The sequence below is a fragment of the Engraulis encrasicolus genome, chromosome 8 (assembly GCF_034702125.1).
Source record: "Engraulis encrasicolus isolate BLACKSEA-1 chromosome 8, IST_EnEncr_1.0, whole genome shotgun sequence".
NCBI lineage: Eukaryota > Metazoa > Chordata > Actinopteri > Clupeiformes > Engraulidae > Engraulis > Engraulis encrasicolus.
In genome coordinates, this window is record NC_085864.1 from 30,255,252 (window position 1) to 30,279,700 (window position 24,449).

The 24,449-nt window shown below is 41.4% G+C and overlaps 2 protein-coding genes across 4 annotated transcripts; both read left to right on the forward strand.

Annotated features, from left to right (window-relative positions):
* The first annotated feature begins 1,564 nt into the window (after positions 1–1,564).
* On the forward strand, positions 1,565–6,442 carry LOC134454438 (tetraspanin-8-like). Of its 2 annotated transcripts, XM_063205428.1 has the most exons (9): positions 1,565–1,700; positions 1,826–1,891; positions 2,087–2,200; positions 2,401–2,475; positions 2,688–2,789; positions 3,169–3,300; positions 3,786–3,833; positions 4,156–4,239; positions 5,759–6,442. In XM_063205428.1, the coding sequence occupies exons 1-9, from the start codon at positions 1,572–1,574 to the stop codon at positions 5,912–5,914; spliced, it is 906 nt and encodes a 301-aa protein (XP_063061498.1). In that variant the 5' UTR covers positions 1,565–1,571; the 3' UTR covers positions 5,915–6,442. The 2 variants fall into 2 exon arrangements, with proteins under 2 accessions (XP_063061498.1, XP_063061499.1); XM_063205429.1 differs by lacking the exon at positions 2,401–2,475.
* A 2,142-nt stretch (positions 6,443–8,584) lies between these two features.
* LOC134454439 (tetraspanin-8-like) lies at positions 8,585–17,230 on the forward strand. Of its 2 annotated transcripts, XM_063205431.1 has the most exons (9): positions 8,585–10,395; positions 10,492–10,557; positions 10,754–10,867; positions 11,188–11,262; positions 12,258–12,353; positions 14,206–14,325; positions 14,897–14,935; positions 15,041–15,124; positions 15,713–17,230. In XM_063205431.1, exons 1-9 carry the CDS (start codon positions 10,240–10,242, stop codon positions 15,767–15,769), a joined length of 807 nt encoding a protein of 268 aa, XP_063061501.1. In that variant the 5' UTR covers positions 8,585–10,239; the 3' UTR covers positions 15,770–17,230. The 2 variants fall into 2 exon arrangements, with proteins under 2 accessions (XP_063061501.1, XP_063061500.1); XM_063205430.1 differs by having other exon boundaries at positions 15,041–17,230.
* The last annotated feature ends 7,219 nt before the right edge of the window (positions 17,231–24,449 follow it).

Here is a 24,449-nt window from a genome sequence, read left to right on the forward strand (position 1 = left end):
TGGTCAGATATTTACACACTGATTCAGATGCCCTATATGCCCTGTCCGACCTCTCCCCAGCGAACACCGTCCTTCAGCGTCACCCCAGGGTCACCCCAGTGTGCTGAGGCTTTGTGTGTGTGTGCGTGTGTGTGTGTGTGTGTGTGTGTGTGTGTGTGTGTGTGTGTGTGTGTGTGTGTGTGTGTGTGAGAGAGACTTTGTCATTTGCATCTTTGGAGCCTTTCCTCTGTAGTTTCATACACATGACAACCCATAATGGTGGCAATAAGGCTTGATATTTGTGGGACCTTTAACCCATTTTAGCCTAATGGCTCATATGTTGTTTGACCTTTGGTGCCTGGAGTGAGTGACATATACGCTGCATTCAGGCTCTTGAGATTTTAGCTTTTTTAATACAAATGTGAGTATGTTGCCGCTGAATTAACACATTCTAATGCCAGATGAGGGTCTTAGGGTGTTAAATGCAACTTATTTCATGTTTTTTTATTTGCATCGATCAGAGGCTGAGATATTTAGGTTTTTTATAGGCTGAGGGCAACTCTCCCAAAAAGGACTTTGGCATTCAGCAGGCTTTTTTGCAGGTGCTTTATGCATCAGTGGGTTAAACGGCTATTTTCCTATCAGCATCTAACAGCACAACTGCTGCGTGGTATTAGCCTATACTTTTGCCGTTGTTCAATACCCTCTCCATGGAAATATGTGAGAGATTATTGTCCAAAATCAGTTGGAATTTAAAATCGGAAACGTCATTGCCTAGAAGTCTGTAAAGAAACATTTAGGACTGCGCCAAAAAGTTCCCTCTGACTAGGACAGCGCTCCTGCAGGCAGAAGGCTCCCCATTTCCCGTAAATCGAAGACTTGGGAGAAGTACTGAAGGCCTGCCCACTGTTTAGAGAAGCGCGGGGAGGGTCTAACAAATCGTGCTGACATGTTGCGGTCCTTTTAGCCTACCTCCTGATCACTGCTTTTGCGTGTGACTTCATGATATGAGGCATGCCATTGATGTTCAACATTTTATTCAATATCTCTTAAAAAGCACAAATTAGAGGTAATCTTCTGATTTGAGATGTTGAGGGGGGGGGGGTGCGCTGCCTAGGCTCACAGCGGTGGAAACGTTATTTTCTACACGGAGGGGGGAGAAACAGAACCACAAGGTTACAAACTAAAGAAAAGGAGATAGGTAATAGCCTGCCTGAAATTGGCAAAGGAGCCTGCGACATCCAAGTTACTGCGACTGTCTACAGTTGAGTATGGATAGGTATTCCACATGAATCATTAATCCCTTATGTTTACTTATTTTCTTTCTGGAGTGGATAGGCTGTATGATACCGAAGCGTATAAACACCACCGTATTGGCCTTACACCAATTGGCACATCAGGTAAATGGTTTCAGATATCTGTATGGAAAACTACTGGTATGTTCCAGTGTGTATGGGAGAGAAGCATGGATCTCTACCCATCCAAACATTTCGCCCTCGCCATCCATCCAAATATGGCTATATCCGACCCCTCCCACCGTGACGTTCATCCTACATTTACGAATCATTCCGCCCCTTTACGGGAATTTTTGGATGTCATGTTTATATATCCGTGAGTCTCTGAACTGCAACCATTGCACAAGCACTCTACACTGTTGCAAAATGGCGAAAGGAAGTTCTGTACTCAGAAATATCTTCGCCTTCTTTAACTTGCTTTTTGCGGTAAGCGGACAATGGTTAATGGCGCAAAATACTCACGACATTTACGCACCGTGTTTTCTAACCATGCTTTATGTTGTAAACGCTTTTTAAAACATCTACCTTTAAACAAGCTGTTTTGATTATAGCTTGCAGGTGTTGCTGTTATCATCTTGGCGATTGTTCTCCATGTCCAGATTTCTAACGTGCAGGAGGTAAGCGCGTGGTTTCGCACTTTTCCTACAGTGTTTTCGTTTACAATTCCATGCCTTAAGTTTTTGGATGAAGTTACAATGTATTCTACCGACGTGTAGTTTGTGTAGCCGTTAACCCTCAGTAGGGAACGACGAATTGTACAATCCTTCAGTGTATATTTGCTTTGTGAATAAAGAGTATGTGGCCCTTTTCAGTTTGAAAATCTCAGTGGAGTCGTCGTCTTGTACGTGATTGGCTTCATCACTTTGGCCATCTCGTTCTTGGGAGCTTACGGGGGATTCAGACAAGTCAAATGGATGCTGGTTACGGTCAGTGAAATCGCACATATTTTCTGAGCGTTACCTTATTTTTTATGTAGCCTATGCGTTTGTGTGATGGGGCGAGGCGCGATGCGTGTCTTTTTTGGAAGATGAAATGGTAGCCGTTAACTTTGGGAATGAGGAAGCAATGTGTCTGCCGGGTTTTATGAGGTGAGGAGAGGAATGACTTTTTGCCTCTTTGTTTGCAGTTCCTGGTGCTGATGTGCATTGGCTTCCTGATCATGCTTCGCCTGTCTGTTGTCCTTGCCATCGGCCAAAATAAGGTAGTTTTAATGTTATGATATGGGGAGGTTTATTTTTTTTTTAAATTCATTAAACCTTGTGTTCATTTACCAAATGATGTAGACTAGAGCCTAATATATACCGTATCTTGTGGGGAAAGAATCATGTGTCGCACGTTTTTATGTTTAAGACTTGTTGGCTTGTGCGTATTTACCTGATTATGTTCCTTAACATCCGTTTTGCTCTATACAAGGTTGGCGACTATATGCAGGAAGGACTAAGCCGACCCGGGTTGCTACCATTGGATAAAACCTCAGATGACCTACAGGAATTCATGAATACAATTCAGCAAAATGTAAATATTTGGCTGCCTCTTCAAACCCCACATGTTCCTTAATTACTTTTAAATATGACAAGTGAGCAGCTGCAAAGCAGTGCATTGGGATCAATTGTATTGCATTGCTCTGAACTGTAATTTGCACTGGCTACACTTTAGACAGTGGAGCATCAATGTGCCCATTAACAGACCAAGCTACATCTATCTTCACTGATGTGACTCAGTGAGTTGTTAAATATATACTTTCATGGCATTCCTTGCAGAGATGGTCACAGTCAAACAAATGAAGAACTGTATTTTATAGATTGTCATGTTGTAGGGGGCAATTCTCAGAGCAATGTTACTTCGTAACAACATAACCGCCAAACAGTAATGTTGACTTCCTTCCTGTCCACAGTACCACTGCTGCGGTCTCTTCAAAGGATATGAGGACTGGGGTGAGCATGTGCCTTCATCCTGTGACTGCACCTCAGAGGAGGACCCTACACCCAACGATGTCTGCGTAGCCATGCCAAAGAATATCTATGAGGTGAGGCAACAAAAAAGTAGTACTGCGAGTGCACTCACAATTTTAAGTTTATAGAAGCTATTAAACCATGATTCAGAGTGCAGGATGATTCTATATTACTATACACAAGTTTTCTTTTTGTTTAAAAAAAACAATCATGTGTCAAAAGGCAATTCATATGGATACATGTGGGTAAAGGAAGGATGAATCACTACACACTGGTATTCTGAACAACGCGTTTCGCTGTTGCCTCATCAGGTTCAGAGTGAAACGTGTTGTTCGCCAAATAAACTACCAGCAAAGAATACCAGTGTGCGGTGATTCATCCTTCCTTTACTTGGATTACTTTTACTGCACATCACCAGCACCTGTACAGTGGTTGTTCACAGGGATGCTACTTTGAATACTACATGTGCTTTGCATATGCTTTACATGCATTGAGGGAATGTACTGTTAAACACACTCTATTGAAAACTGAACACGTTTTATTGAATCTCCATTTTCAGACTCTGCTTCTCCAGCGTGAGAGATCCAATCGCATGGTGTATAGCCAGGTATGACTTCTCTTGACTGCTGTCACATCTTTTCCCCAGCGACCAAAACAAGCTGAAATGATAGTATAGTAGAGTAGAGTACAAGTTATTGATCCCAAGGAAAATTGAGGTGTCAAGTAGCATACATGCATGAATACAGAAGACACAGACATCTCACACAACATTGCACATATATCCACCAAACAGATATTCACAGGTCAGATCTCTCTACACCCCCCCCCCCCCTCCCACACGCACACACGCACACATGTGCACGCGCCGATAAAAAAATCTTGTTGTATTCTACAAATTGTAAAATGATGATGACCATTTCTCATTACAGGCATGCGGTCCCCTTGGCGTGGCTCTGATCATGAAAGTCTACGTTGTTGTGATGGGAATCTTCTTTGGGCTGACTGCTCTGACTGTAAGTGTTTCAGTGCTATTGTTAGAGTTGAATGGGCAGAAAGCAAGAAAAAGTGCACACAAGCTTAATGCTATTAAAAACTCTGGCTTGTATTGCCTTGTTTCTTCAAACAAAGACAGAAAATTGGTAGAAAAATATTTTGGGTCTACCTCATCCCCATTCCCATTTCATACTTGGTGCGTTCAGGCCAACTGAGAACCGTGCTGGAGCCCGTTCCCGCACCTAATCGTGAACCGGCTGTCGTGTTCACGCCACAAATTTTTTCATTCGGGAACCGGAAAGTTGGTTCGTAATGCGAACCACAAAATACTTGGTTTTTCTCCGCGAACCGTCATGACAGCGTGGCCGTCAGCAGGTTCATCCGGGTAACATGGTCACGTGCGGAAAGAGTTCAGAGCCCGGTATGAGCACGGGGAGTTTGCAGATAAGCAATTTAGTGCCGAACGTAACTGGTGCGGGCACCGGCTCTGGCTCTGTTCTGGTCGGCCTGAAAGCCCTAACTGTGAACACTGGGAATGCTGATGATGGCCTAGACACAAAGCATGTGGCTCCCACTTTTCTGTCTTGGACTTGTATTACTACTTTTTTTTCAATACAGTTTATGGAAAATAGAAATAGCTTGTCAATATGAATAAGGAAGATGCACTGCTTTATAAACATGCCAGTCCACTTTATTGTCTTTGGGCTGACTGTAAGTGTTACAATGCACTTGTTTGGGTTTAGTGGGCAGAAAACGGAGGGGAAAAATGCACACGAGCTAAGGAAAAACTATGGAAAAACTCTGACTTGTATTAATTTGTTTCTTCAAACAAAGGCAGAAAAGTGGTAGACAAACATTTTGGGTTTGGCCCATCATCCCCGTTCCTAGTTCATACTGTGAACACTGGGAATGTTGATGATGGCCGGGACACAAACTGTGTGGCTCCTACTTCTCTTTTTTAGTCAATACAGTTTGATGAAAAATGTTCTCCCCCAAAGACAAAGTTGGAGGGGCAAGAACACTGCAATAATGAAGAGGTTTATCATTGTCTTTGTCTTATCATTGTGTTTCTAAGTTCTACAATTGTGACCCCACTAATATTGACCAGAAGCTGCTGTCCATGAGTAGTTGTGAGGTCTAGTAAGACATGGGTACAGAGTAACCGGGCGAATAGACCAACCGCGACATGAGCGAGGCGAGCAACGAAAGTAATTGATTTTGTATTGAGTCGCACGACAAAAGCGATTCTGGAGACTAGAGGCGATTCACGCGACGAGAGCGACAGTTTGTTGTTGAACTCCAGGGAATGTTATGCAAGTGAGCGACGATGCGGTTTGGCGACAAGCCGCGACAGCCAATAACTGTATAGAGTTCAGTAACCACAGCCAATGGGAATGTTGGAATGCTTGCGTTCTGCTTGTAACGGACATAATCTAGTTGCTCGTATCGCTCTTGCAGCACAGAAGCGATTCTCTGTCGCTTGAATCTCGTCGCAGCTGGTGTATTCATTACTAACATGTTGCTTGTTTGCTTTTGCAGGGTTTGGCCGTGGTGTTATCTAGCATTCTGATTGCCCAGATCAACAGGAGTCGGGCCTCTGGAGCTGTAACTGGAGTGGTGCTCCCACCTACTCTGATGTTCAGCACACCGGGTCAGATGAAATACAACCAGCTGGTCAACGAGCCGTACCACTAGTAGGGCCTGTCTGACCGGGGGTGCGTTTCTCAAAAGTGTAGTTGTTAGCCAGATAGCAACTTTGGTATTTGCCAATGGGTAATTGCCAATGGGTAATTGCATTGCAAACAACAAAGTAGCTAATGTAGTTAGCAACTATGGTTTTGAGAAATTCTGTCCCCTGGACATGCGTAGTGACGTGAGCCATTTTAGGCACTCCATTTTAAAGTTTGCACACGTATACACTTGCCTACGTATCCGATACGACAACGCACAGCATTGTAATGCCCCGTCCAAGCAGACGGAGGGATAGACCAAATACATACTGCTTTTGTTAAGGGAATGCGTTTTGTTGCGTTTTGAATGTGTTTTCTTTATATTTGCAATTTGAGGATGTATATTGTTTTACTACTGATTTTTTTTAACTGTATTTTGTGGCACGTCTTCATTACCTATCTTTCTTTATGCTGGGTATTTTACAAGTTGTTCTTTTATCAGAAAATAAGACTTGAGTACTTTATATGTCTGAAATAAAACCACTGGATTACACCTTGCTCTGTCATAATTTCATATGATCTCAACTTATTTTGTGGATCGATTATGGATGGAATTCACACAAAAATGAGGCTGTGCAGATACTGCACAGAGTTTTTTGCAATGTGATAATGACACCGAATGCTATCTCCGTCTATTCCCAGGTGAGAAACCCATATACTTAAAGTGTACTTTTTTTGATCGTACTAAGTACAAATTGTACTATTTTCGGCGATTTAAAGTGCGCTTCATTGCACTATTAGTGCGCTGAAGCACTACTAAAGCAGTACTTCAGCACACTTGCAGCACACTGAGGATGCTAAATTGACACCGCTTTTGGACAACTTTAAGTGCACTACAAGCATACTTTTGAAAGTATGCTCCAAACACACTTTTCATTCATTCGTATGGCATTAAGAGTGTGCTGGAGTACTCTTCTATGACATTTTATTGTTACTTGAAGTTAAATAAAAGTATATTAACTTCATGTTTCTTTGGACTATATTGGAACACGTTAATTGGATCATGTTAAGTATTGTTAATATATTAACAGGTATGCTTGAAGTACGTTTACAGTACACTCCCAAGTACATGAAATAACATAAATGCAATACTGTAATCCATGTTATACAACAGTTAGATCCGGCTAATTTATTTTGCGATGTCTGTTTGGACGCGACGCGTCCTACTGGCATTGGCAGATCACATCAGTGATATGTATGCATAGCATGTTTGCCATTCACAGTCAATGCAGGTTCACAGAGATTTCAGATACGCATATCACATCAACTCTGTCTTGTTCAATCTTCCTACACTTGAACATTTATTTTCAACAGCCATCTTAAAGAAGTTTGGTCAACTACTTCTGTCATCCCTCCCTCCATGAGCCAAATGTGAGCCTACGGGATTATATACCAGAACATATACGTGACCGTCGCAATGACTGTGGGAACATGGTCATTTTTTGTGTTCCATTTAAAAACGTAAAAAACCCTACAATAAATGCACAATATAACAATGAGTAATATTTTGATGCAAACCAAAGATATTCCTTCGAGATAAATGGCTCTCTGTTTGGGAAATTTAGCTCCAAGAAGTGCAGTGCATGATGGGACATGCATGATGGTGCATGATGGGTAAATGCACTTTGTGTAAGCGCACTTTGAAGATATTTGGGTGAAGTACAGTCATGGTGCACTTAGAAAAAGTATACTTGTTAAAGCGATTTACTTTAAAGCGCACTATAGAAAATCACACTTCGAAGACATTTGGGTGAAGTATAATCATTGTGCACTTTAAAAAAGTGCAATTGCAATATGTTATTAAAAAATACACTTTTAGTAAGTTCACTATTAGAACACTTAGTATATTCCTCTAAATACTCTTCAGCCAAACATCTTCCAAGTCCACTTAAGTATGGTTGGCTAAGTGTACTTTATTTGAGAGCAACTTAATTACATCTCATTTTAAGTACACTTTAAATAAGCATATTGTAAACATACTTTTTCTTAGCACAAAAAGTATGAGTGCACTTTTAGCATGCTAAGTAAACTTCAGTCGAGCTTTTATTGTACTAAATTGAACCACTTTTTCACCTGGGTTGACAATATCTCTGGTGAAATAAAGAAACCAAGTGGAGGTGAAGACTGTAGACATGTGGACAACTAGATTGAGAAGGTGGTTTGACTGTGCTAGTTTATCATGTGTGAAAGCGTGAAAGCGTGAAAGCGTGAAAGAAGCGTGAAAGCCCATTGGGAAACTCCAACTCCCATTGTCATTGTGACACAGCACTCCACAGCACACAAGTGAACACTGCACACTGCACACAACGAAATTGCATTTATGCCTCACCCGTGCAGGGGGGCAGCCCTCAGTGGCGCCCCATGGGGAGCAGTGCGGTGAGACGGTACCATGCTCAGGGTACCTCAGTCATGGAGGAGGATGGGGGAGAGCACTGGTTGATTACTCCCCCCACCAACCTGGCGGGTCGGGAGTCGAACCGGCAACCTCTGGGATGCAAGTCTGACGCCCTAACCGCTCACCCATGACTGCCCGTGTGTGTGTGTGTGTGTGTGTGTGTGTGTGTGTGTGTGTGTGTGTGTGTGTGTGTGTGTGTGTGTGTGTGTGTGTGTGTGTGTGTGTGTGTGTGTGTGCGTGTGTGTGTGTGTGTGTGTGTGTGTGTGTGTGTGTGTGTGTGTGTGTGTGTGTGTGTGTGTGTCCGTATTGAGAGTGGGAAATTAGAGATTATTACAGGAAGAGAGCGATGGAGTAGGGTTGGGAAATCACCCAGGCTCGCCTCCCATGCTTCTGGTAGAAGGAGGATTGAGCTCTTCAGAGTTTTTACTTGCTGCGCCACAGCACTCCCAATAGTGCTGTCTGCATCAAGACTGCCCCCTCATGGCGTTGGTATTAGTTACATGTGAGTTACATTTCAAGAATGCACTGTATAGCCTAGAAATCTAGACACCCCTAGCGACTGCAAATTGTATGGGTCTGGCTCGCCAGGCTAACTGAATGGTGCTTTGCATGTTATTTTTCAAGCTGATACACTATAATTGAATTGATTTATAAATGCACCTTTTCACTGGATGTTGAAAGGGAGATGAGATAGATCATAATATCTTAATTAACCTGCAATACCCAAAGTATTCTGGGTGTCTTTTTTTACTTTTAGGTTGTGTTTTGTAAGGGTTTGTTGGTTGGCAAAATTACTTGCGTTGAGACTATGTTGGTATGTATGCAGAATGGCTCAAGGTGATTCTTTACACACACACACACACACACAGGCCAATGAATGAAGAAATGCACAAGCTTTTCATGGAGTGAAGTGCCTCGTCCTTATGCAGGCCCTGTAGGTCCCTGTGTAGGGTCAGTAAATTTTACAGGTATCACAGAGAAGTAAGTTTTACTACAAGCTCAATGAGTTCATATAACATCACATAAGGATAAAAGTGATGTAGTTAACCACATACTGCTTACACACATTACGTACAATAGGAATACACACAAGCAGAGATACTCACACATAGGGACGCTGAGGGGGGCACTTGGCTCAGGTAAGTATTATATGGGGGGCGTTTCAGATAACTTTGTCTTGGGTCCAGCCCACACACATTCTAGAACAGGGGTGGGGAACCTATGTCTCGAGGACCGTTTGTGGCCCTTGAGGCCGTTTTATTCGGGCCCCGATATGATTTTAATGTTATGTAGCTCCACATGAAATATGACATATTTTGTAAAGTAATCTTAGAAAATACATTTGCAACACAATTAAGTTAGGTTTAGTGGACCTAGAGAAGGTGAGTTCTGTTTTAAAGGCGGCTGCCTTCAATATAGGCAGAAAGTGCAGGGTGAAATCCTGGCTTGTGTTCATAGTACGGCTTTTGGAGGACTTTTACGGCCCTCAGATGAATTTTAAGTGCCCCCCCTGAATTTGAAGTTCCCCACACAGTGGGTGCAGGCGTCTAGGTACGCCCACACAGTCCCATCCTAAAACATGCACTTGACAATGGCACTGCACATCTTGATCTATGTGCTCATGGTTGTGCTTTGTGAATACATTATGTCTCACCATTCTTCTGTCAAACTTGTCCTCATCAGCCATAAGAAACCCATAATTAAACCTTTCAAACAAGTATTGTATCCAATGGCTCTCTACAGTTTATGACTCAGATATTATAGTGATGCAAAATATTGAGTTTTAAAGTGTCATTGCTGAAGAAACGTGGGCCTATAGGCCTATGCCCCATATTAGCGAGGTTCCATTGCGTAGCCCTAATATTAGAGGGGAGTTATTAGATTAGCAGCCGAACATGGTCATGGATGGGCGTGGGCGTGGGCCACATAGTATGGGTTGTTTTTATATCCAGCTGTCCACAACCTTCACTCCTTGCTTGGACGACGGCAACATGGCGAAAGCCATTTCTGTTCTCAGATGTGTCTTCGGATTCTTCAACCTGCTTTTTGCGGTAAGTACAGCCCATTATGACTACGTTTGTATGTAAGTTGTAGCCTATGTGTATGACAAAGTTTATCCTCCAAATGTTTTTTTGTTTTTGTTTTAGATCGCAGGTCTTGCCGTTATTATCGTGACAATTATTCTCCATATTAGGATTTCTAAGGTGCAGGAGGTAAGAGTGACATTTCCATTGTTACTAAAGATTGCGGAAGGATAGGCTATAATTGAATTAATTGTTGGCTATAGACTACGCAACTTGTAGCTGCATGCATACACCATCAGCCTAACAATGGATTGCACTAAGTAATCCCCTTCAATATATGCAGTAGTTGCATTGTGGACAGGGCATTGTCTATGCCCTTATTTAGTTTCAGAATGTGGATGCAGTATACAGCTTGTACGTGATTGGGTTCATCACTTTGGGAATCTCCTTCCTGGGTGCGTATGGTGCGTTCAGGAAAGTCAAATGGATGCTGATATTGGTGAGTGAAAATCGCCTTCAGTTCTGTTGCCTTTTTATTTGAATTGGGGTCCAGCCCTGTGTTTTACTTAATGGTGCTGTCCTATTTTAGAAAAGAGGGATGGGGGCATAACGTACATTATGTTGGCCGAGGCCCTATAAACAGGCCTATTTATTTATTGTTTTTATTATTATTATTATTATTATTATTATTATTATTATTACTATTATTATTATTATTATTATTATTATTATTATTATTATTACTTCTACTACTACTACCTTATTGATTAGGCTACTCTGATTTTTGAGATCTGGGTTGACTTTGGTCTTTATTTGCAGTTCTTGGTGCTAATGGTCCTTGGACTTTCCATCCTGGTTTTCTTTGAAGTTGTCCTTGTCCTGTTCCAACATTGGGTAGGTATTTATTTATTTGCCTACATTATGAGGAGATTCAGAATGTCTCAGACAATGCATGAGGGAGATAGGCCTACTTGGGAAAAAAAGTGTCACATGCTCAATGTAGGTCTATATGAAATGTTCTCAGTAGGCCTATGCATGGTGAAAGGAAAACAAGCATGCATACCAATTTTCTTCTTTTAGCTGAATTATTTGTAGCTTTGTTGTGATGAAAATTCATGCCAGATGGAAACAACATGTTTTTGATCATATGTCTTGTCATTATTCTGAGACATTATCTCAATATTTTCGAGTATGATTTTGGTATTCTGATATATTCAGATAGGCCTAGTATCTCTGTATCCAGACGCTGTGGCATACCTACCTGAGATATTTCATTATCCTGACATTTTTCTATAACAGCTAGTAATAGGCTATACCAGAGATTCTTTAAGTATACTGTTCTTACTCCAGAATCACCCAATAGCCAATGGTGCAACTCACTCCTCCAGTTGCTTATCCCCGTTCATGCTTGTCTGCATACCACCTCCACGGGGACGTACCCCTGAACTGGTTGGCCCAAACGTGTGTGTGTGTGTTTGTGTTTGTTTGTGTTTGTGTGTATGTGTGTGTGTGTGTCCGTGTCCCACTCCCCTAAAAAAGTTTGCACTGCACCCCACTTCAGCTCCTCCTCCCCACTTGTCGCCCCACATCTCAAACGTGGTGTGCTAGTAGATCAAACGCACCTATGCATCAACCACCACTTACCAAATTTCAGTCATGCTGCGACGAAGACATGACGTGTGTCATGATGCCAAACCCTTGCGGGATCAATGTGATGAGCTGTTCCATCTCAGAATACAGAATAACCTAGTAACTCAGAATACCAAAGTGGTATCTCAGAATGACAATATATATTGTCAAAAACATTTTTTATCTCGCACCAATGGACTTCCATATACACTATACCGGCTTGTCTTTAACTTATTTTGTTCTTTTCTGCTTTTTTCAAGGTTCTACAAGTTGTAGAGGAAGCTCTGCATGGGTTAGCGCCGTTGGATGCCATTTCTGAGGAGTCCCAGACACTGTTCGCTAAATTCCAGCAAGATGTAGGCCCACACACACTGTGTACTGTAGATGGTATTGTTTGGTATTCTTTAATGACTCCGTCAGTTAATGGTGTCTCATGGCAAAAGATAATTGATAATTGAATATGATAAGTGACCATTGCATTGCACATTGCAATTGGTTTCATTGGAAAGAGAGACAGACTGACCTGAACTGCACAGCCTCCTATAAAGATTATAAAGAAATCCGGTAAACAGGAGCTAAGTGAAGGCATAGCATTAATAGAACATGCTGCCTAATTATTGTTGCAATGACGTAGGCCTAACTATGACACTGATTTAAATGTCAACTTTCGTGGCATCATCCCTTCTGCTGCAAAAAGGTCCAGTATCAATCTATGCTGAACTTTTATGTTCCTTTCTGTTCTTAACATTTGCATAATGTGTTTAGGAGAATAATTGGCGAATGTGACTGCTGAATGTAGTTTTTTAAAGGTGCACTGTGTAATATTTTTAGTAGTTTATTTCCAGAATTCATGCTGGCCATTCACAAATGTTAACATTTTCATGAATACTTATCACCACCATCAGAGTCTTAGTATTCATCATGACTGGGAAAATTGCACTTTTAATACATGAAGAGGGGGATCTTCTCCATGGCCACGCCATTTTGAATTTCCAGAAATAGACATTTTTAGCTGCAAACAGCCAGCGCCACAGCGCCCCCTGCTGAATGTAGTTTTACTGGTGTGCAGGGAGCAACCAGAGAAATTAGAACACAGGGAGAAGGCTCAGTCTCATTGGTTCCCATTGTAGCCAGTTAGCTTTGCATGCATACTGCAGTAACGAGCGTAGGCCAGTCCTTCATGTGGGAAAATGTATGGAATGGAAAGGGGAACCCATGCTAAATACATTGCTACTGCCACAAATATTATCAACAAAACATTCCTGGTAAGCACTATGACTGTTGTTTAACAATAGGCTGTATTGACAAATCGTTCAGGTGTGTAGTTTTACAGCAGGTTAGAAGATTTCAACCTGTACTCGCTAGCATCGTGCTAATGTTTATGGGTTTGGCCCCATAAAAATTGAGCTTTGTGACCCAGTATATAATAATCTAGTGGCGCAAAATAATCAAAACGCTACTCAAATGGGGTCTTATTATTTCTAGCTTCGAACTTAATATTAATATTTCAGGACAAAAAAATATAAAAAATCACAAAAATTATAATGGTAAAAAACTCCATTGACACCCATTCATTTTGCACTGTCCCATGGTTAGGGTTAGCCAGTTGTGGCTAGTAGCAAGTTCCGTGAGTGAACACCCCCTGGAGCAACTCATTGTTGCTTGCTAACCAGCCTAGTGGGTAATCAGCCTAGAGGGCCCCCATTTGCAGAATTCTGACAAGAGGAGTTCTAAATGTTGTAAAAACCCTCCCCAAAAAACAGCACAGTTGCAGACAAATTGTCCCAAGTTGCTAAATGGTATTGCTGGCTATGTAATAATGTCTTGGAAATTGTCTTCTGTGGGTGGGGGCCTAAAACAACCTGTAGCCTTGGGGCCTAGGGTTCACCTTAATCCGGCCCTGACAGGCATTCTAAACAGCATGTGCACTGATCTTACAGTTTCTTTTATTTCAGACATGTAAAAGTTTTTACCTTTTACCTGATATGTTTTGACGACTTCCGTCTTCATCAGATGCAGGTCACACTTCAACATCCATGTGACCCTGTGATGAAGACGGAAGTCTCACCATTGAAACATGTCAGGTAAAAGATAAAAAACCTCTACATGTCTGAAAGAAAAGAAAATAAACAAAAGATTTTACGTAACTCTAAGACATGATGAACGTCACACATCTAGCGTGTTCACTGACTCCCTTCTCGTCCACAGGTGGAATGCTGCGGCCTCTTCAAAGGTTATGAGGACTGGGGTGAGCATGTGCCTCCATCCTGTGACTGCACCTCTGGGGGTCACAACTGCGTAGCTATGCCACAAAACACTGACGACCAGGTAGTGTGCTATAAGGTTTTGCTACTGTACTAGTGCACTCAAGCAATTGAGTAGCTCACAGAAGCTATGCAAATGTACCGTACATCATCTTTTGTGCCATTCTGTGTGACTCACTATAACTATAATGCCTCTTTTCCACTGCCATTTTTCTGGTAGGCCTACAGCTCGACACAGCGTGACTTGGCCGCCACTTTTTGCTTTGCGAATAGGCACGACACAGCTCAATCATAAAGCAAAAAGTGGTGGCCGAGTCGCGCTGTGTCGAGCTGTAGGCCTACCAGAAAAACGGCAGTGGAAAAGAGGCATAAGTGTTTCTTTTTTACTTTATTTTACTTACTTAAAATAAAGAGCAGTTTATTAGGCTATTTGGAGCAGGTCAACTATCAAATGGCAGTTCATTCTTAGCCACCTTCTTGTGGACATATGTCTAAATCCGTTTTACAGATATTGAGCGAATGTGTTTTTGAACATAAATACACTAACTGGACATCAATGCATAAATTGAGGAAATGTATTGTTGAACACAAATTACTGAACACTGAACACATTTTTACTTCATCTCTCTTTTCAGACTTTACCCTTCCAGCATGAGAGATCTGTGTATAGTCAGGTATGACAATCAGACCGTCATCACTGCGAAAATAAGTGAAAATGATAGCCTATATCACCCGCATTGAAGGAATAATAAAATGACCTCTTGCCTTTTATTTCCTAGACATGTGGTAGTCTGCTCCTGGATTGGATGAAAATATTGTACAGTTCAGTAATGGGCTTTGTCTTTGTCATGATTGCTTTGACTGTAAGTGTTTACGTGATCTTACCTGCTTGCTTGAAGCCAATGCCTTACCTGTGTATGTAGTTACTGTACTTTTGCTGGCGTGTGTGTGTGTGTGTGTGTGTGTGTGTGTGTGTGTGTGTGTGTGTGTGTGTGTATATACGTGTACCATAAACAAATGTGTGGGTGTGTGTCTATTTAATGGCTGTATTAGTATGTTTCGTTTTAACTGCACATCGGAGTGTTGTCAAACACAATTTCAAACATATGTGCTAATACGTCTTATATATTTTGAACAGTAAAGTAGTACACTATGATTTTCTAGATAACAGAAAGAAATTGTTCAGGCAAAAATAGTGATGTTTCGAACTGTAGAGTATCAAACAGAAAGAACAAAATCGGTCCATAGCACATTATCCATTGGGAAGATGAGCTGTATCTGAAGAACTGTAGATATTGGGCTCAACGTATATGGGGCTCGATGTGTTAGAAAGTACAGGGTTCCTCAAATATATTAGGTTTGATCCAAGTTTACTGCAAGATGTTATCAATTGATATACTGGTACAGCTAAAGGATAGTTTTACTAACATGCTGTTTGCTTTCATTTGCAGTTTTTGGGCGTCGCATTTTCCAGCTGTTTGGTGGACAACATCAGGAGACGAGGCTGAGTTGTGCGTGCACCTACTCTGATGTTCATGCTATTATGTCACGTCTGTCTCCTGGGTGTGTGTATGATACCAGTATGAACTATTTAGCACCTCATTCACAGTTTGTACATTAGTCTATGAACCGAATACTAGTGAAGTGAAGTGAAGTGAAAACTCAACTCACTACACCTCACAGCTAGGGTTGTCACGATTTTGAATCATCACCTCATGGTTATTATTATTATTATCATGGTTTTCAGTGTTTTGAAAAAGTGTGCTGAATGTGTTCAGAAAGTAGACATTGACTGTTATAGTGTGTATCTGGGTTTTACTACATATTAACATTGAAGACGGCTGATCCAGTCCAGCAGTTGAAATTCAGAGAGCAAAGTTTATTATTTAGGGAGAGAGATAGACAGAGACAAAAGGCTCCAGGCCCTCTCCCAAACCCCTCTCTGTCAAACAGGAGAACTAAAACAGTCAAACAGAGCCAGTGCCTAAGTTCAAAAGGTCCTAACTGGAAATTATAACATGTGAGGAGGATGTCACAGACCGTTTCACACAGTTTTAGGACATTTTTTGACAGAGGTGGGCGTGTTGACTTGGGCATGGATTTACATTGACTGAACAGATCAGACGATGGAGGCTGCACTTGCTATTTTCAGGTGCTGTTGCGAAATGCTATGCAACTTCTAGTCTTTTTTTAGACGGTTATGGGCTGAAGCTAATCTGTGGCTCCATTTCAAACTGATTCCTCCCGTTCTCTCCTTTTGCCTTTGGCCTCATGTCCGCCGACGAAGTATCCCTGTTGTCTGCCTAGGCGATATTTTCCCCATTCAACATCCCGATTGCGCTTGCAGAAAAAAGACCTTTGAATTGTGCTATTGAGAGTAAAATCACAAAACCTCAAGCAAAAGATGAGGGCTCTAAGAAGCTGGTTCAGGAGTAAACTAGGTTAAGAAAATGAAGACTCCAGGCTCTTCTATTAGATGATTTACCTCTTAACTTAACCTGGTTTACTCCTGAACCAGCTTCTTAGGATGGGAGGTACACTGGCCCTGAATCTCAAATGGCGCACTTGTGCACTTCAGGCACTATGTTTCAGTGCCTAATTAATACGTCATACGCACTAAAACATGAACACTGAAGTGCACATTTGAGATGTGTGCACACCATTTGAGATTCAGAGTGGATTCCAATATGCGACCTTGCGTCCTCCACTTATGCTTGTGGCCTCGCTCCGCCTCCTGGCCCCTCCTCCGTGGAGAAAACAGTAAAGTTTCCCAGCTGCAGCCTAGTCACAACAGCTTTTGGGGGACTATTTTTCATTCACCGTCCAGTTTGCAAATGAGAAAATGACTTTACCATTGAGCTTTTGCGAGATATTGAAATATAATGCTGTTGTCAGTGGAGTCATCATGAGGTATTACTTCCTGGTATGAGGCCACAAGCACAAGTGGAAGACGCAAGGTTGCACATTGGAATGCACACAGGCTGGGTTTCCTTGACCTCCTGGTGGGCAGTCAACATTTTGCTCATACATATCATCCTTTTACTAAATGCTGCCCCCACCTAGTGAGACGAAGAAGAAGAAATAGTCAGAGAGTGTGTTCTTTCTAATATGCACACTCACGTCCTCGCTCCTCGGCCTGGGCTTGTGGCCTCGCGTTTCACTGACACCCGGCCCCCTTTACAGAAAACAATACAGTTTCCCCGCTGTCTATCAGGGCATAACAACTTTTGGGGGGACTATTCCTCATTCATCATCCCGATTGCAAATGAGAAAACGACATTAGAATTGCGCTTTTTGCGAGATATTGAAATACTCTTCTATCGTCAGAGAAGTCATCTCTAGGCCACAAGCAGGGAGCAAGGGAGGATGGGAGTTAGAATATTAGAAAGAACCATTGTACCATTTAACTGTTCAACCATGATTCCAGGTTTAACATTAGATAGTGTGATATCAGCATTTCAATTGTTCAACCATGATTCCAGCTTCAACATTAGGTAGTGTGATATCAGCATTTCAACTGTTCAACCATGATTCCAGCTTCAACATTAGGTAGTGTGATACGCAGCAGCATCAGCAGATTCCAAAGAGACATTACATTACATTGCATTTGGCAGACGCTATATAACCAAAGCAACTAACAATCAATAGCAGATACAAAGTGCACAGATACAGAACAACAAGTGCAGATGCAAAGAAGGGTTAGTGTTTTTTTTTGTAAGGTACAGTACAAACACACACACATACATAGCCTACATATCATGTCAAGAGTCTGGCCTGGGGCTAGGGAATCTCAAACATTGGTCTAGTAGATTGTCACGAAAGAGGAGAGTCTTTACTTGCTTCTTGAAGGCTGTAAGAGATGTGCTTAGTCTTGCTGCCCCTGGGAGACCGTTCCACCACTTGGGTAGAACAACGGAGACACTGGAAAGGCTGACGTTCCATGGTAAGGTTAGCAAATGTGATGATATATATTTTTTAAATCAACAGGCATTTTAGTTAACATAGTTAAAAAAAACCATGGTTTGCCAGTTTACCAGAATCTCCACATCACACACAGTATTATGAGGAGGTCAAATGTCAAAAGCTACCGTGATGTTGATTGAAACACATGTGTACTACATTGGTTAAGGGAATGGGTTTGCTACCCACAAATTCAGGCTTTATATATTTCCTACTTCTGTATATCAACAGTAATGTGTTTTTGTATTTAATGGCATGCATCAACTTCCTTTGTCCTCTGTATTTTCAAGTTTTTTGTACCTTTTTATGAACGAATACTTCATTTGTCTGAAATAAAAGACCTGGACCACACCATAGCCCTGTCATACGTATAATGATCTCAGTTATCACAGATGAAATTCACACATAAATCAATGAGGCCCCACCGCTTAACACTCAATCAGTGGTTTTGTAACCTGAGAAATGTACTGTACACCATCAATTTACCATCACAGATAACGTGACCACTTACAAAAGTTTAGTTTGAATGGCAAGAGTATGAAAGGCAGGGCTTGACATTCACTTTTTTTATTCACCAGTCACTGTGGCAAGTGTTGTTTTCCCAGAGTCAGCGACGGCCCTGCAGTGGGTCTTATGGTAGGCCACTGTTCGACCATTCAACTGTTGACCCGGGTTCGATTCCTCCCCGTCTCTGTCTCCCATTCGCTTCCTGTCTGCTCTCACACTATCCTGTCTGAAAATAATGGCACAAAAAGCCAAATAAAATAAAATACAGAAAGCAGACAAATGCTGAGTGTGCCACTTGGATCTAATGCAAACCACTGATTCGCAAGGGGCAAAAAAACAGAATAGAGTTCCACTGTGCTTCTGTATGTCATATCTGAGAGTTAGTGCTGTGTCAGTAGCGAACGATCCAGCTCTCCACTCTTTGAAGTGAATGATGGGAACCGGCTCGTCGATGGGAGCCGTTTTAGGATATTTTTGGGAGCTGTTTTTGTTTTTTGTTTGTTTTGACCTTCTCTCCCCCTCCCTCTCAATGTGGGTATCCCCTGAAAGTCTCATAGAGTCAAGTGGTTACAGAATAGGTGTTGCAGCACACACACAGTGATCAGAAATACATAGTGTAGTAGTAATGCCCTTCTAATTTACTTTCCTATTTGGTATTTTGGGTCATTATTTAACAACCGATTATATATAAAAGTTTGATTCATAAAGCCTTTACACAGCATACACTGCTCACAGTGCTTCACAATGTCAATAATGAAACAAAATGTTATTAATTAAATTGAATTTAATTTATTAATAACGTAAACATATATATAAGGAGCCGTTTGGGAGCCGAAAGAGCCGGCTCGCCATAGTAAGAAGAGCTAATAGAACTGCATCTCAGAAAAGAGCCGAAAATCCCATCACTACTGAGAGCAAACTACCTGTCTTGTGGCTAGTGACACTGAAATTACTACAAGCCACAGCCAAGTTCTACCAGCATTCGGCTGATTGGCAGGTGCCACTGTCGAGCCCTTGCTGGCTGCCTCCACAGTCAGGGTGATACACTGGGTCTTTCTCAAAACCTAGGACAGTGTCCTTCCAAGTGTATCAGCCTAATTAGTCACACCCAGTGATTGGATACTCTTTATTAGTCACACCCAGCGATTGGATATTCTGTAGAGTTCACCAAAGAGTATCCAATCACTGGGCGTGACTAATTAGGCTGAAACACTTGGAAGGACACTGTCCTAGATTTTGAGAAAGTTCTGAACCAGACACCTAGATGTTTCAACCTCAATGCAACATTTCCAAAATTATACTCGGAACTTTTGACGAGGTCAGTTTAACCTGTTCTTTAGTTTGAAGCAGTTAAACGCTTCTCTGTTAGCTAAGGCCCGCCCCGTCATCTTATATTTTTAAATCTTCATTTATTTATAGACATTTTTATTCAGTGAAGGTGTAAGCCACAGTATTGCATTGTGTTAGGCCCTATACGTATACTGTATATATATTTTTAAATCTGTACATGATCTGTGTTGGGAGTAATTGATCACATGTTAGGTGCTATGGCTTTTCTGGCCGCTAGAGGCTGCTGTGGGACACCTGTCATTTTGCTTTGTTTTGATTGAGTTTGTTTTCATTGTCATGTGGTCCTGCCCCACCTTCTCATTATTTTTCCCTTCATTTCTTTGTTTAATTTCCACCTGTTGCCATTTGTGCTCGTCTTGTGACCAATTAGTCTGTGTACTTAAGTTCTGGTTTTGTGTTAGTTTGTCACTGAGTCTTATTCATGCGTCTGAACCGCTGGCGACTTGACTTGAACTTCTGCCCTGTAGCCTACTTGCAAAAGCCTTTTTGGACTTTTGAACTTGTAAGCTTTGAGTTTTTTGACCTTTTGATTTTTGTTGAGTCTTTTGTGTTGCCAAGCATTTTTGCTATTCTGTGCTCTTGGTTTTTTTCATGCTGAATGCCGCTGGTCTGCCAATGTGATTTTGGATGTTTTGGAGTTTTTGGATGTTCTGAGTTTTTGGACAATAAAAGAAAATAAAAAGCATTATCTTGGTTTGAAGGTCTGCTGGATCTGCTCATTCTACCTGAGCAGTGCTGCCGTGCAAAACGCAGTAACTCGAAAATGGTCGAAATTGAGTTTAGATCGGAAATGGGCTTTAAACTACCTCATTTATCTTGTGTCAAAAAACTGTGGTCCAACATCGTCCCGTTTGAGAAAAACCATGTTGAAAGTGCAAAAATTACAAAAAAGAAGTTACTGCGGTGTGTTTTGGTTAAAGTTGTCGTACAAAACAAAAACGCAGTAAGTCGGTGAGTTACTGCTGCACTTTCCAATGGGAATGGTTTGGGAGTAGAGTGTAGTGGAAAGTGCGCACATCCAGCAAAAAAGCATCAGCAGGTGCCAAATCAAAAAACTGTCACATGTAGGAGCGAGAAAGGATCTGCACACTGCTTGCAAAAGACTTAATTTATCTTGATGCCTCAAGATGCCTGAAGAAGATCTATGATCGAAACGTTGCTCCTAATGGTTTGGGAGTAGACAGTAATACTAGCCAAGAATGCAGTAACTCCATTTTGTGGCAGTAATACCAGCCAAGAACGCAGTAACTCTGTTTTCTGTGGCAAAAAGACACATAAATGTTGTTGTTTTTTTTTAGTTTTTGTGTGCATTTAATTTCTATCCTAAAAAAGTATTACAAGGAAGTGTCACCACCACTTTACCGACAATAGGAAACTTTGAAGCCTTTTTTCTCAGTTTGCCTCTTCCGGGGAACATAGGACACTTTTTTCAAAAAGGGGCTTTATGTTCCCCACTGCTTCAAAGTAGACTGCTGCCACATGGCAAAGTGCAGGTTGTTGTTGCACCTCTGAGGTTAGGTTTAGGGACAGTTTTGGTCAGGGCACGAATTGAAAACTCTGAAACATTGCATTACGACCCATTTTAGAAAAAGGGTCCTATGTTCCCCTTTCTCATACAAAGGCCGGGGAACATACGCTCTCTGTTTTGTAAGGCAGAGTAGCATAGTGGTTAACCAAGCAAGTGTCCTGGGTTCAATCCCAGAGTCAGCCGTAACATTATTCATAGAATACAGTTACTGTGCTAAAATAATGGATTACAAGGTGGAACTATCCTTGACATGTTCAGATCCTCTAATTTTTGGTAATCAAAAACAGCTTCCTTAAAATCCTGCCAATGTTCCAACAACCCAGAACCAGCAGTGCAAAGGAAAAAAAATATTGTCCTTGGGAGGAATTTCACTGCACATTTAAAGAAGAAATGGTCATATTGAACTACTTGTATGTCTGTAAAATACTGTGGACTCGTACATCATGTGATCCAAGGTATTCCGAATTCTGTTACCCATGTTGAGATCACTGTTTTTTTTTATTTTTTTAAATTTAGTGGTCCTTTAAAGGCATTTCTGTTCCAAACTACTTTCTGTTGGTGAATATGTTTTAACCCATTGATGCCTAAGGCACGGCACCTGCAAAAAACGCCTGCTGAATGCCTAAGCCCTTGTTGGAAAAGTTGCCCTCAGGACATAAAAACATAAATATCCTCTGGTGCACACAAAAAACACGAAATATGCATTCGAACCCTAAGACCCTCATCTTGCGGAATGTGTTCATTCAGCTGTAACATACCCATGTTTTTATTTTTAAAACGCTACAACATATACGAACCATCAGGCTAAAATGTGTTTATAAGTAAAAGTAACCTTCCAAACACTGTCTATGATCAAGTCACTCAATTAAAGGTATCTCAAACATCACTTTTGTGGAAAAAAGGTTTGCACACTCCTTTGGATTTTTTCTTCTTTAAGTCATTTTTTCTTTTTATTCACTGGCAAGCATAATGACGTTTCAACCTCTCGGTCTTCCTCCTTTTTGTTCAGCACGAGGGATTGTGCTCAACTAGCCTAACTCTGAAGTGATCTCAATTATCACTGCCATAATGCAAATTAGCATGCACAATGTGGCTTGTAGGACTTGACCCACTGCTCACACCTGGAGGGACAAGTTGTTTTGGAAAGTCATTTCTCACTTGACAGTACCTGTTTTGCAGTAGGGGTAGCAGCATTTCCATGCAGATTAACTGTGGTTTCACCCCCTTGGAGTCACAGCCAGCTCAGTAAATGTTCTTAATCAGCGCTAATTACAAATGATCCAAACACATTAGGTAACAGGTACAGAAACAAGTTGGATCCAGGCCAGTGGTGTAATCTACGTAGAATGTGGGTATATGGAGTATACCCACTTCTAAATATTAGGGGCTTCAGTATACCCACTTAAAATTGATTGATCCATTATTTAGAATAGCATAAATATATACAGTATACCCACTTCAAAAAATGTTCGAATATACAGTATACTCACTTCAAAAAAGTAGACTACACCGCTGATCCAGGCCTAATTTGCATAGAAATCGGCAATGTCATTTCGCCTACGCAAAACTGGGATTCTTCCCAGGACTTTAAAGTTACTCTGAGAACTATGAAGGTTCCTTGGAGGACTTTCAGGTTTCCTGTGGTGCAACTGAGTGTTGTTTTAAGGAACCATCACATTTTTAACAGTGTACAATCATTATCACATCACATCTTTTTTTAGATTGGATGACATTCTTTGAACATTTATTTTAAGGGCTTTTATGCCTATATCTGATAGGACAGTCTGAGATGGTGACAGGAAGCGAATGGGACAGAGAGATGGGGTGGGATCGGGAAATGAGCCTGGCCGGACTTGACCCGGGGTCCCCGTGGGCATGCAAGCCCAAATGTGGGGGGCTTTACAGTGTACAACCTTATCACATAAATGTTTTTAACAGTGTACAACATCATTTCAATCAGTCAATCAGATCCATTTGGAGATATCAGACATTAGATATGAGTTACATTTCACAGCTGCCCTACTACCAGGTCTTTCAAATCAAGAGATAATTTGAATACAACCTGTTTGACAATGTGTAGTAGGTCATATCGAACCCATGACATCACACTGTGATCCATCAACATTCAGGAGCAGATTATAATAAAAATAATTGACATGTCTCAGACCGTTAAAGGTTCCAAAGTCATTTCTAAATCATCTGGGCATCTGCAAACCATGGTGAGAGCCATTATCCACAAATGGAGAAAGCATGATGTAATGGTGAACATTTCTAAGAGTGGCTGTCACACTAAAATTACCCCAAGAAGACAGTGACGGTGGATTCAAGAGCTCAGAAAGGAACACAGAACAACTGGAGGTGTTAAATAACCAGTTTTGCCTATTTCAATATGCTGTTGTATTGCTCACGCTACCCTTGACTTGTCAGTACCCGGTAATGCTGTGTTTTTTGTCTCGGCCCTTTCCGAGATCTGACCTATTCTAATGGGGGCAGATTTTTTTTACATTTAAAAAATTATTAACATAGGCCTACTCCAAATATTTTCCCAAAAGTTAGGCCTATCACTGTTTGCTAGTTGTCTGTTGATGTTGCATAACCTTTTGGATGTTATTGGGAATAAATCAAGATGTTTTTTTGAAATGTAAACAAACACCTGCCCCCATTATAATGACCAGGGGACCATTCCATCAACGGCGGTAACCCCAAATCCGAGCTCAAGTCGGTAAACTAAGCTATTTTTAGACAGAGATCCGTTCCATCAGCCTTGCTAACCTGAAACTCAGCTGAGTTGCCACGGTAATTTATGCTCCAACGTTAACCTGGTAGCTCCCAGGTTTAACACC

Excerpts from the sequence above, each read along its gene's own strand:
- LOC134454439 (XM_063205430.1), top strand. The coding sequence starts at position 10,240 with ATGGTCATGGATGGGCGTGGGCGTGGGCCACATAGTATGGGTTGTTTT. Across the intron at positions 12,354-14,205 it reads TCGCTAAATTCCAGCAAGAT|GTGGAATGCTGCGGCCTCTT; the intron begins GTAGGCCCACAC and ends TCTCGTCCACAG. Across the intron at positions 14,326-14,896 it reads CACAAAACACTGACGACCAG|ACTTTACCCTTCCAGCATGA; the intron begins GTAGTGTGCTAT and ends CTCTCTTTTCAG.
- LOC134454438 (XM_063205428.1), top strand. The coding sequence starts at position 1,572 with ATGTCATGTTTATATATCCGTGAGTCTCTGAACTGCAACCATTGCACA. Across the intron at positions 1,892-2,086 it reads AGATTTCTAACGTGCAGGAG|TTTGAAAATCTCAGTGGAGT; the intron begins GTAAGCGCGTGG and ends GGCCCTTTTCAG. Across the intron at positions 2,790-3,168 it reads TGAATACAATTCAGCAAAAT|TACCACTGCTGCGGTCTCTT; the intron begins GTAAATATTTGG and ends TCCTGTCCACAG.